Genomic DNA, 14,039 nt, shown 5'->3' with positions numbered 1-14,039 from the left:
CTCAACACGGGGGCCTCTCAGCAGTGTGTGCTCAGTCCCCTCACCCATGACTGTGTGGCCACACACAACTCCAACACCATCATTATGTTTGCTGGCAACACAATGGTGGTAGGCCTGATCACCAATGATGACGAGACAGCCTATAGGGACGAGGTTCAGAGACCTGTGGTGCCAGGACAACAACCTTTCCCTCAACCTGCGCAAGACAAAGAAGCTTATCGTGGACTACAGTAAACAGAGGGCCGAACACCCCCCCCCCCCCATTCACATCGACGGGGCTGTAGTAGAGCAGGAAGTTCCACATCACTAAGGACCATTTCATGGTCCAATCACATCAACACAGGCGTGAAGAGGGCACAACAATGCTTTTTCCAGCTCAGGAGGCTGAAAATATTTGGCATGGGACCTCAGATACTCAAAAAGTTACACAGCTGCACCATTGAGTGCATCTTTACTGGCTGCATCACCTGCTTCTGCTGTTCAGGAACAGCTTCTGCTGTAAGTCTGCTGAACAGTTAATCAAATGACTTCCCGGATAATTTACATTGACCCCCTTTATTATTAATTTCTTTATCATAATTGTTTTGCATTGAATTTCTTGCACTGGCTCTATGCACATTCTGTAGATGCTGCCCACACACTCTCACATACAACACTGACACTCCATCACACACATGCTCACACACGCTCACACACACATACATGCATATTGACGCCACACACACACACAGACACACTTTCCATAAACAGCCGCTATTATATACTGTATCCTGAATGCCAAGAATGTGCAAAGTTGTCATCAAGGCAAAGGGTAGCTACTTTGAAGAATGTCAAATATAAAATATATTTGAATTTGTTTAACACTTTTTTTGGTTACAACATGATTCCATATCTGGTATTTCGTAGTGTTGATGTCTTCACTATTATTCAACAATGTAGAAAATAGTAAAAATATAGAAAAACCCTGGAATGAGTAGGTGTGTCCAAACTTTTGACTGGTACTGTAGGTGTGTGGTTCTAAGGAAAGGCAAACAATGGATTAGGATCCATTATAAGATTTTAATACATACGAATTGTCACACCCTGACCATAGTTTGCTTTGCATGTTTCTATGTTTTAGTTGGTCAGGGTGTGATCTGAGTGGGCATTCTATGTTGGATGTCTTGTTTGTCTATTTCTATGTCTGGCCTGATATGGTTCTCAATCAGAGGCAGGTGTTAGTCATTGTCTCTGATTGGGAACCATATTTAGGTAGCCTGGGTTTCACTGTGTGTTTGTGGGTGATTGTTCCTGTCTCTACACCAGATAGGACTGTTTAGGTTTTCGTTCATTCATTATTTCGTTTCCAAAACTGCAAAGATATTATCTGTGAGTGCCACAGAACTTATGCTACAGGCAAAACCAAGATTAAATTTCAAACAGGAAATGGCCCAGATTCTGAAGGCGCTGTGTTCCAATGTCTCCTTATATGGCTGTGAATGCGCCAGGAATGAGCCTACACTTTCTGTCGTTTCCCCAAGGTGTCTGAAGCATTGTGACGTATTTGTAGGCATATCATTGGAAGATTGACCATAAGAGACTACATTTACCAGGTGCCCGCTTGGTGTCCTCCGTCGAAATTATTGCGTAATCTCCAGCTGCGTGCATGTTTCCATTTTCTTCAGAGGAGAAACACAACTGCCACGAATGATTTATCATCAAATAGATATGTGAAAAACACCTTGAGGATTGATTCTAAACAACATTTGCCATGTTTCTGTCGATATTATGGAGTTAATTTGGAAAAAAGTTTGGCGTTGTAATGACTGAATTGTCGTCTTTTTTTTCTTAGCCAAACGTGATGAACAAAACGGAGCGATTTCTCCTACACAAATAATCTTTTTGGAAAAACTGAACATTTGCTATCTAACTGAGAGTCTCCTCATTAAAAATATCCGAAGTTCTTCAAAGGTAAATGATTTTATTTGAATGCTTTTCTTGTTTTTGTGAAAATGTTGCCTGCTGAATGCTAGGCTAATGCTATGCTAGCTATCAATACCTCTTACACAAATGCTTGTGTAGCTATGGTTGAAAAGCATATTTTGAAAATCTGAGATGACAGTGTTGTTAACAAAAGGCTAAGCTTGTGAGTGAATATCTTTATTTCATTTCATTTGCGATTTTCATGAATAGTTAACGTTGCGTTATGCTAATGAGCTTGAGGCTATGATTACGCTCCCGGATACGGGAATGTTCGACGCTAGAGGTTAATGTCTAAACCGCTGGCCACAAAAGTGAGTACACCCCGAAGTGAAAATGTCTAAATTGGGCCCAATTAGCAATTTTCCCTTCCCGGTGTCATGTGACTCGTTAGTCTACAAGGTCTCAGGTGTGAATGGGGAGCAGGTGTGTTAAATTTGGTTTCATTGCTCTCACACGCCCTCATACTGACTGGTCACTGGTAGTTCAACATGGCACCTCATGGCAAAGAACTCTCTGAGGATCTGAAAAAAATAATTGTTGCACTACATAAAGATGGCCTGGGCTATAAGAAGATTGCCAAGACCCTGAAACTGAGCTGCAGCACGGTGGCCAAGATCATACAGCGGTTTAACTGGACAGGTTCCACTCAGAACAAGCCTCGCCATGGTCGACCAAAGAAGCTGAGTGCACGTGTTCAGCATCATATCCAGAGGTTGTCTTTGGGAAATAGACGTATGAGTGCTGCCAGCATTGCTGCAGAGGTTGAAGGGGTGGGGGGTCAGCCTGTCAGTGCTCAGACCATACGCCATACACTGCATCAAATTGGTCTGCATGTCTGTCGTTCCAGAAGGAAGCCTCTTCTAAAGATGATGCACAAGAAAGCCCGCAAACAGTTTGCTGAAGACAAGCAGACAAAGGACATGGATTACTGGAACCATGTCCTGTGGTCTGATGAGACCAAGATAAACTTATTAGGTTCAGATGGTGTCAAGCGTGTGTGGCGGCAACCAGGTGAGGAGTACAAAGACAAGTGTGTCTTGCCTACAGTCAAGCATGGTGGTGGGAGTGTCATGGTCTGGCGCTGCATGAGTGCTGCCGGCACTGGGGAGCTGCAGTTCATTGAGGGAACCATGAATGCCAACATGTACTGTGACATACTGAAGCAGAGCATGATCCCCTCCCTTCGGAGACTGGGCCGCAGGGCAGTATTCCAACATGATAATGACCTCAAACACACCTCCAAGACAACCACTGCCTTGCTAAAGAAGCTGAGGGTAAAGATGATGGACTGGCCAAGCATGTCTCCAGAACTAAACCCTATGGAGCATCTGTGGGGCATCCTCAAACGAAAGGTGGAGGAGTGCAAGGTCTCTAACATCCACTAGCTCCGTGATGTCGTCATGGAGGAGTGGAAGAGGACTCCAGTGGCAACCTGTGAAGCTCTGGTGAACTCCATGCCCAAGAGGGTTAAGGCAGTGCTGGAAAATGATGGTGGCCACACAAAATATTGACAATTTGAGCCAAATTCCAGATCCGCTAGTCAGCCAGGATCTGCCAGAACCGCCAGTCAGCCAGACTCTTCCAGATCCGCCAGCCAGCCAGGATCTGCCAGAGCCTTCCTCCTCTCCTGTGCTGCCTGAGTCTGAAGAGCCCCTCTGTCCCGAGCTGCCCCTCTGTCCCGAGCTGCCCCTTTGTCCCGAGCTGCCCCTCTGTCCCGAGCTGCCCCTCTGTCCCGAGCTGCCCCTCTGTCCCGAGCTGCCCCTCTGTCCCGAGCTGCCCCTCTGTCCCGAGCTGCCCCTCAGTCCAGTGTCATTAAGTAGGGTCGCCGTGGCTAGGAGGTCACGGAAGAGGACAAGGTGGGGGACTAAGACTACGGTGAAGTGGGGGCCACGTCCAGCACCAGAGCCGCCACCGTGGACAGATGCCCACCCAGACCCTCCCCGATAGGTTCAGGTTTTGCGGCCGGAGTCCGCACCTGGGGGGGGGGGGGGGGTACTGTCACACCCTGACCATAGTTTGCTTTGTATGTTTCTATGTTTCAGTTGGTCAGGGTGTGATCTGACTGGGCATTCTATGTTGGATGTCTTGTTTGTCTATTTCTATGGCTGGCCTGATATGGTTCTCAATCAGAGGCAGGTGTTAGTCATTGTCTCTCATTGGGAACCATATTTAGGTAGCCTGGGTTTCACTGTGTGTTTGTGGGTGATTGTTCCTGTCTCTGTGTCTACACCAGATAGGACTGTTTAGGTTTTTGTTCATTCAGTATTTTGTTAGTTATTTCATGTCTAGTTCCTTTTTATTAAAGAACATGAATAACCACCATGCCGCATTTTGGTCCGCTTCTCCTTCACCAGACGAATGCCGTTACACTAATACATCAACTATAGTAAAGAGATTACAAGCAACATGTGGCATGCTGTTCTTACAATGGATGCTATAGTATAACATGCAAACACTCAGATATTCACACAGCAGGAATATGTTTACAAAACATTAGGAACTGCTTTTTCCATGACATACAGTATACTGACCAGGTGAATCCAGGTGCAAGCTTTGATTCCTTATGAATGTCACTTTTTTAAGCCTTGAGACAATTGAGACATGGATTGTGCATGTGTACCATTCAGAGGGTGAATGGGAAAGACAAAATATTTAAGTACCTTTGAACGGGGTACGATAGTACGTGCCAGATGCACCAGTTTGTGTCAAGATCTGCAACGCTGCTGTTTTTTTTACACTCAACATTTTCCTGTGTGTATCAAGAATGGTCCACCACCCAAAGGACATCCAGCCAACTTAACACAACTATGGAGAGCATTGGAGTCAACAGGGTCCAGCATCCCATTCAACAGTAGAGTTCCAAAGGCTGGGCCTAATATAGTGTGTAAGAGGTCATACAATAAGTTTATTGAATAATTTTGCACGCCCAATTTTTCAGTTTTTGATTTGTTAAAAAAGTTTGAAATATCCAATAAATGTCATCCACTTCATGATTGTGTCCCACTTGTTGTTGATTCTTCACAAAAAAATACAGTTTTATATCTTTATGTTTGAAGCTTGAAATGTGGCAAAAGGTCGCAAAGTTCAAGGGGGCCAAATACTTTCGCAAGGCACTGTATAAAAGTTAGGTTTGATGAGATATCCTGTAAGAGCTTTTGTGCACAAGCCCCTTCAGTGTCATAAATGTAAAATATTTGGTCATGTGTCAAGTGTGTGCAGAAGGGAAGAGTATTTTATGGCAGATTAAGTGAAATGCTGCAATTGTGGAGGTGAAGATGTGCCTGAATTCCTGGAGTGCCATGTTAGGGTGAAAGAGACAGAGTTGGCAAGGGGTGGGGTGTCCAGCATGTCTCCTATCTGGAGGTGTGAGAAGATTGGATGTAAGGAGTGGCGGGGAATTAACGGTAGAAGAGCCACCACGACTAGTGAAGGTTTCTCATCAACCAGGGGAAAGTGAAACGCTACATGTTAAAAAGGTGGACTTTGTATTATTTATTGCAATTGTCATAAACTGTACAGTACAAGCGGAGAAGTATAAGAAAATTGTAATTATTGTGAACACAGCTGGACATTTTTTGGCGTCTTCGTGATTTCAGTCGAATGTTCTGCCATCACAGGAGCCTGAGGCTGTATAGGGATCTATTTTGGAATGGACTGTATTGAAGATGTGGGATGTTTTTTGTTAGTTGATTTGTCTAATTTCGTATGATGTCGTTTTCCCCAATACAATGGTTTTTATTTTCACATTTAATACCCCGTCCAGCTGAAGGCGGTAATGCACCATTAACGTTTGATACCATCCGCCGTTAAACCCGATTGAAGAAGATACAGATGACCAATCACATTCCCTGTGTATTGCCACTCGACATCACGTGACTCCTCACCTGGCAACTACCGCTACAACAAATGTGGAGCATTGGAGCAGTCATCATAAAAGTTTGTTTACTCAGACGTTATCCAAATGTGAATGCGTTTGCATGAAAACATATGATTCCCAGATCCCAGTTGAAGAGAAAATGGTAAAACAGAGCATCCAGATCTTTGCCCGCGTAAAACCCACAAAGAAACCGGCCTCGGTAAGTGCATTTTATTTTGTGCAAGGTTAATTTGGGTCACAGCATAGGCTCATTTGTGAAGTAACGCGTTACATCGTGGAGTTGAGTTTAACAGTAATTGACTATGCATAGGTCAGTTTGCTTTATCCCTCTGCGGTATTCACATGGTTACTTAGCCAAGCCAGCTACTTAGCTCGCAAACAGGTTTACCAGTCAGTCAGAATTGCCTGTTTCTGCTCAACTTCGACTAACATGGATAAAGGCAGGCTAACGTTATAGTTAGTTAGCTCATTAATTTGCTAGCTATCATACAGTAGGGGTATGTTGATAATGATATATTTAATATAAGTAGACATGCACTCATAATTGACTGAGGAGCGCAAATAAAGAAACCACAAGCTACCGGGGGCTGAAAACACAATCATCGTGGGATGAACAAGTCACGAATTTCCGGCCACAAGGGTGGTCCATTTAAAAATCATTCCTCGCCCCTTGCCCTGCACGTGTTTATTTTTATTTTTTAATATTAACACCAATCAATACAGGAAGTACATGTGGGAACAGGAGTGTGTATACTCGCCAGACATGAAATGTCATCAGAAGTGTTCACTTAATTTGAGGGGATTGGGTGTTGGGATGGGCATTCCGGCTCTTTTCAGTGAACCGGTTCGTTCAACTCAGCTCACCAAAACTCGGCTCTTTTGGCTCCCAAACGGCTCTTTAAAAAAATAGGTTTTGTATTTTTTCAAGTCAAACAGTTTGCGATAGGTTGACTATGATTGGTGTTAAAACAATTCTCATTAAAATATTACATTAAATCATACTCTACCTTAACCACAATGTATTTAAAAATGCATTGGTTTGTTATGAAAAATAATGCTATTAAACCTTTGCATTTAAAGTATAACTTTTTAATGTTTTTAAACAAAATGCATATAAATCCAACCATTCAAAGCGATTACAATCTGAACAGCATAATAGAATATTGCACCATATCAAAGAAAAATAAATAACAATGTGCAAAACTGCAGCATCCCACTTAAAACATTAAACTGGCCCCTCTTTTCTCTCTTCTTTATTGCCATGTTATAACCAGCAGCACACAGCAATGCTGACCATATTTTGCTTTTATGAGAGATTTTACAAGCTGCCTCACTTTCGAGGGGATGTTGCAGTTTATTCTCTCAGTGATTATTTGTCCTCTCAGAGGGAATGGATGTGGACACTGCAGTCTCCCTTTCATGACTTTAGTAAGCCGTGAGTAGACAGAGGCCTTGTTCTTCCACCAGCTCAGAGGATTTGCAGATCTTTGGAGGAGGGGCTCCTCCAAATAGGATCAGACCTCCATTATGGCATCTGCTGAGGGATTCCTTTGTGCTGCATCCCCAGTTGCTCTCTCGTCAATCAGCATCCAAACAGCAGACATTTGTGGCACTACTGCTGGTGCTTCTGCTCCATCTGCTCCCTCTTCTTCCTGTTGCCCTAGTGCCTGAGCCAGCTGACTGCTGGGGCTGTCCTTCCCTGCTGCTGAGGTTATTCTTTGAAGAGCCTCATCAATCGCTCTGGTATCACTGAAGGCTCACTTCTTAAACCTGTGGTGAAGTGCAGCAGTTTCTGATAGCATGTGATTATATTCCATTCTGTGAAACTTTCTGTCCATTGATGAACGTAGGGTGTCCGTCAACACTGTCACATGTCCTGTGGTTACATCTGCTTCTCTCTGGTGGCTGGCTGTGATTCGCTGCAGACCCTTACACAGGAGTATCATTTTTGAGGCTGTCACATAGCTGAAAAGAGAGAACAGTAACTTATTAGTTCAAGTTCATGTTTTGTCTACTGATACTACATTCTCATCTACTGCTCATATACATATATAATACTGGATTAAATAATGATGTAGTAATAACTGCTTACTACTCTCCACTGATCTCCACAGTGACCTGCTCAAAGGGTTCCAGGACTCTGTACACCTCCTCCACCACCTCCCATTCCTCTTGGGTCAGAGCATCAACAGGTGCATTGACAATGGCCAGGGTAGATATGATGGCATCCTTTGACTCAAGAAACAGCTTCAACATATAAAATGTTGAATTCCACCTCGTAGTGCAGTCTTGTTTAGTCCTCAGCTCAGGCATCCCCATCTGGCGTTGTGTACACTTTAGTTTTTCAGCACCTACTGTGCTGTGGAAGTATTCCACAGCTGCTTTCACTTTGTCCACAGTGGGCTTCATCACCTTCAGACCATCTCTTACAATCAAGTTGATTGTGTGGGGAAGACATGGATGATGGGTCCAGTTGAACATTTTCATGGCTTTGGTTATGTTAGCTGCATTGTCGCTAACACAACAGACCACTTTTTAACCTACTTACCATTCTCTGGCCATTCTCAGTAGTTCCTCTGCCAAGTTCTCTGAGGTGTGTCTGTCGCTGAACTCAAAGCAGTCCAGAAGACAGCTAGACATCGAAAAATCTTCAATGAAGTGACATGTAACTGACATGTAAGAAGAAGTTACCCTTGATGTCCAGCAGTCAGTGGTTAGGCAATCTGCAGTAGCTTTTTGGACTCCCGCACTGAAGCCTGTGCGCTCTCGTACAGTTGTGGAATAAGTGCAGTTGTGGAATAAGTGAAAACCCCAGGGAAGGATACCTTCCTTCCTCACTCGGCCTTAGCCCTGCAAGTGTAAACTCATCAGATGTCATGATAGGTCATCAGAAGTGTCCACTTAGTTTGAGGGGAGAGGGTGTGTTTGTTAAGTTTTTGGAATGCAGCCCTTGTCTCATACAACAATTCTGCCCCCTTTTTAGCTATGACCACACTATCCTGTTCTATAGTATAGTACGGTATGGGTGTAGCCTAAAAGGTAGGCATTCAGCTCAGGGTTAGGCTAATCTCTCTAAAAGTCTAGAGACTGTAGACCTAGGCCTGTAGCTAATACCATTTAGCCTATTATTGCAACTACGGTATTGTGTGCTGCTCGTTGAGTAGGTCATCAAACCTCAACCACACAACAAACCTTGCCCTGGATTTGAGTATTCAATGGTCTTCCCCATCAGTGTTCTCCCCTAATCACAAGAGTGCCTTTTATGTCCTTTAGACGTTGTGTGTGTGTGTATATTTTGATAAAAATACTTCAAATAGAAGTGTGTTTTCATTCCAATAAGTTAGCTAGGCCTATTCGTTTTCTCTTTACATCCCAACTCTGGCATGTCCCATGTTTGTGTCTAATTTCTAGGAAGATTTTAACTCAATTAACCCTACATTTTCACCATCATTGTAATGGACTAGTTAGCTAGCCCATTTAGTTGATTAGTGATTCATTTACATTTGTCTCTCAGAGAAAAAGGGCAAGCCTGTAATGAGAACTGACATCTGGTTTTAATTTGGTAATCTATACAATTATTTTCAAAATAATCATTGAACATCTGTCGTCAAATCATAAAAGCAGGTGAGCTGGTTCTACTCTGGCTATTTTCTGGTGTTTTTGTGGTGGAAAACTGAGCGCGTCAAGCATTACACGCCAACCCTGTTACCCATAGATAGGCTAGAAATGGATAACAAGTTCAATTTTGGTATTTTGTTAAGCTTGCATTCAATTATCTTTCCATGTTCCACACAACAAGCTTCCATTCATCCTGTCACAAGAGGAGTTATGGCTGATTTAAAGAATAAGTCGTCAACCCTTTCACTTTAATTGTCCCCTTTTAACCTCTTGAGATGGGAAAACATGTTTATGACAGAAGGTGACATACAGTGTCTTCGGAAAGTATTCAGACCCCTTGAGTTTTTCCATATTTGTTGCATTACAGCCTTATTCTAAAATTGATTAAATAAAACAATCTACACACAAAACAGGTTTTTAGAAATGTTACCAAATTTATAAAAAAATAGAAGACCGATATACCTTATTTACATAAGTATTCAGACCATTGCTATGAGACTCGAAATTGAGCTCCGGTGTATCCTGTTTCCATTGATCATCCTTGAGATGTTTCTACCTGTGGTAAATTAATTTGATTGGACATGATTTAGAAAGGCACACAACTGTCTGTAAAAGGTCCCACAGTTGACAGTGCATGTCATAGCAAAAACCATACCATGAGGTCAAAGGAATTGTCTGTAGAGCTCAGAGACAGGATTGTGTCAAGGCACAGATCTGGGGAAGGCTACTAATACATTTTGCAGCATTGAAGGTCCCCAAGAACACAGTGCCCTCCATCATTCTTAAATGGAAGAAGTTTGGAACCACCAAGACTTCTTAGAGTTGGCCTCCCGGCTAAACTGAACAATCGGGGGAAAAAGGCCTTGGTGAGGGAGGTGACCAAGAACCCAATGGTCACTCTGACGGAGCTCCAGAGTTTCTCTGTGTTGATGGTTGTCCTTCTGGAAAGTTCCCCCATCTCTGCGGCACTCCACCTATCAGGCCTTTATGGTAGATTGGCCAGGTGTAAGACACTCCTCAGTAAAAGGCACATGACAGCCGGTTTGGAGTTTGACAAAAGTTACCTGAAGACTCTCAGACCATGAGAAACAAGACTCTCTGGTCTGATGAAACCAATATTGAACTCTTTGGCCTGAATGCCAAGAGTCACATCTGGAGGAAACCTGGCACCATCCCTACGGTGAAACGTGGTGGTGGCAGCATCATGCTGTCGGGATGTTTTTCAGCAGCATGAACTGGGAGAATAGTCAAGCTCAAGGGAAAGATGAATGGAGCAAAGTACAGAGAGATCCTTGAAGAAAACCTGCTCAAGGCCTCAGACTGGGGCGAAGGTTCACCTTCCAACAGGACAATGACCCAAAGCACGCAGCCAAGACAACGCAGTAGTGGGTTCGGTACAAGTCTCTGGTGAGCAAAAAGTTAATTATTTTGCCAGATTTTTTACAGTATTACTTTAGTGCCTTGTTGCAATCAGAATGCATGCTTTGGAATATTTTCATTCTATACTCGCTTTCTTATTTTCACACTGTCAATTAGGTTAGTGTTGTGGAGTAACTATAACAGAGATGACATAGTCATAAAAAAACAATATTAAACGCTATTATTGTACAGAGAGTGAGTCAATGCAACTTATGTGAATTGTTAAGCACATTTTTACTCCTGTACTTATTTAGTCTTGCCATAAGGGGGTTGAATAATTATTGACTCAAGACATTTCAGGTTTTCATTTTTTATTAATTTGTAAACATATTGAAAAACATAATTCCACTTTGACATTATGGGGTATTAGGTGTAGGCCAATTAAAAAAAAATCTATATTTAATCCATTTCAAATTCTGTCTCTAACTCAACAAAATGTGGAAAAATACAAGAAGTGTGAATACTTTCTGAAGGCGCTGTATATGATTTAGGCCTAGGCAGTCTCAATAATAAATCTTTCCTGACCCAGCAGTCTCAATAAATGTGATTATATTTCCGATTGTTGGATATCTTCACTCTGGCTGGATTCCAATATGAATTACATATGCTACCAAAATGTGATTTGCAGGCTTGATGTGGCCTGTAAACCAGGAGTTTCAGACCATTGCATTAGGGTGTAACTAAGCCTTAAAATAATTGCCTAATGGTAATGTAGAGACTCACTTGGTGAAGGCTACAGGACTGAAAAGCCAATGAATACAACAACCACGTCTCTGTTGCTAACAATACAGTTATGGATGGTAATAATTCACTCGAAAGGCAAGGCACACTGGGAAATATACAAACAAGGTCCAAGAAATTCTCAAATTGAATTGTATGTTCACTCAACCTAAAATTCAAAGTTGAGTGAACATATAATTTAACTTAAGAATGAGGCCTGTGTTGGTTCAGCTATATAAACTCACTATATAAACTCACAATAGACTCACAATTGTACATTGAATCAACCCACCCACGTAATGTATAAATGCCTCATGAGTTTAGTACAACCGCTTTAACCTAAACTTTTCCATTGTTTGTTTTTGTCATCATTTGAGTCTACACTGCATGTGGGGCCAAGCACTGTGTGACCACAATGCATTTCTATTCTCTGAAATAGCCCTATGTCTATTGTTAACAAGCTAGCCTTGCAACAACTGTTTAGGCCTCGCTACAATACGTAATGATGTCTGACAACGCAAGAATAACAAGCTAACACTGTTCTTCCTTCAGGTATACTGTGTGGACAATGGGGAGCCGGCGGGTTCCATACTGGAGTTCCTGGTACCCAAGGACCTGGCTGACGGCTTCATAAACAACAAGAAGGAGACCTACAAGTTCAGGTGAGCATCGGGCAAACACACATCACATGCATCATGGATCATGGTTTTTCTATTGTCATTAGGCTTAGAACCTAAAGGCTCAGGTGTAGGGGCTTAGGTTATGACTTTCAACACGTTTTCTACCACAGCGACATGCTCTTAAGTTGAATGAAAATGAATTTTAGCCGACACTGGTATATGGTTGTCACTCTATGGTAATGCTGGGAAGGATTTAACCACTAGCTCTAACCCTACCCCTGCGTTTAAGCCTCACTCTAAATAGTTGCTCATCAATTCCTTCTGGTTGTTAGCGGGATATCCACAGAGCTACATAAGGGCAGAGTGTCTGTGCAAAAGCATTTGCCCGGCTACCAAGACTCCTTGGTCTAGCCAAATGCTACGCCACGAACACGGATGTTAGTTTCTTCTTCGTAATGAGTCTGGATCTGAGTACCTCCCACGACCCTTCACCGAATGCAAAAATATATATACTATATATATATATATATATATATATATATAGTCCGTCAGATTGGTCCAGAAAACAATGGTTTGGCTTTGATACTCTGATTGGGTCGTCTTTACCAATTGCAAATTACTCTGTTTTGTAAAACGCCCCTCGTCACCACAAACAACTTCAATGATGACAGTCTCAGACTAAAGTATGTAGTGAACGACGGAGCAGTGGAATAATTTAGTGTGTGTAACAGGCAACAAAAGCATAGACATACTTCTCTTTTCACATAGGCCTACCTAATGGCAAAGATGTCTGATTCACTGTGGCGGTGAAGCCTGCTGTCCTTATAATACAGGGCAGAGCCCTTCATGCCACGCTTCCAAGCCCTCAATTCACATTTCTGTAGTCAGCCGTGGCTATTGAGAGGCCTCTTAACCACAACAGCCTTTTAATAGATTGCGGAAGTTCCCTTGCGCCTGTTGGAATAAAATCCCTCATGGAAGAGCATTAGGGGCGGACTGCTCCCGATAGATCTTTCCCATCTTCCCAGGGACATTATTTGGGGTGTGGCTGGCTTTGAAGATGACTTAGCCTAACTATGCCCACAGTTTGGAAAGTAATTTAAAGGGGTAAATGAGATTGCTACAATGATTTTGTGACTTTTATATAAGTAATATGTTTATTCTTGAATAATATAACTTAGAAATACACTGTATAAAGAAAAGTATGCGGACACCCCTTCAAATTAGTGGATTCGGCTATTTCAGCCAGACCTGTTGCTGACAGGTGTATACAATTTTGCACACAGCCATGCAATCTCCATAGACAAACATTGGCAAGTAGAATGGCCTTACAGTGACTTTCAATGTGGCACAGTCATAGGATGCCACCTTTCCAACAAGTCAGTTGGTCAAATTTCGGACCTGCTAGAGCTGCTCTGCTAAACTGTAAGTGCTGTTTTTGTGAAGTGGAAACATCTAGGAACAACAACAGCTCAGTTGTGAAGTGGTAGCCCCACACAAGTTCACAGAACGCTACTTGCACACTCATCTTCTACACATCTATCACCCCAGTGTTGACTTTGCCATACTGTAAAATTTTTGCCACTATGGCCTATTTATTGCCTCACCCCCCCTTATCCTACCTCATTTGCACACACTGTATATAGACTTTTCTATTGTATTTATTGACTGTATGTTTGTTTATTCCATGTGTCGTTGTATGTGTTGAACTGCTTTGCTTTATCTTGGCCAGGTCGCAGTTGTAAGTGAGAACTTGTTCTCAACTAGCCTACCTGGTTAAATTAAGGTGAAATAAAATAAAAAATAAAATGGGACCGCCGAGT

General features: G+C 42.5%; 1 protein-coding gene across 1 annotated transcript in view; it reads left to right on the top strand.

Annotated features, from left to right (window-relative positions):
• The first annotated feature begins 5,867 nt into the window (after positions 1-5,867).
• LOC135553159 (kinesin-like protein KIF6) overlaps positions 5,868-14,039 on the top strand; it is an 89,013-nt gene continuing 80,841 nt past the window's right edge. Inside the window, exons 1-2 of the mRNA XM_064985322.1 lie at positions 5,868-6,038; positions 12,149-12,258. Of these exons, the coding sequence (XP_064841394.1) occupies positions 5,940-6,038; positions 12,149-12,258 (209 nt within the window). The 5' untranslated portion in view covers positions 5,868-5,939. The remainder of the gene's footprint in view (positions 6,039-12,148; positions 12,259-14,039) is intronic.

The sequence above is a fragment of the Oncorhynchus masou genome, chromosome 2, assembly GCF_036934945.1.
Source record: "Oncorhynchus masou masou isolate Uvic2021 chromosome 2, UVic_Omas_1.1, whole genome shotgun sequence".
NCBI lineage: Eukaryota > Metazoa > Chordata > Actinopteri > Salmoniformes > Salmonidae > Oncorhynchus > Oncorhynchus masou.
The sequence above is the reverse complement of the archived record's forward strand: the minus strand, read 5'-3'. Positions and strand labels throughout refer to the sequence as shown.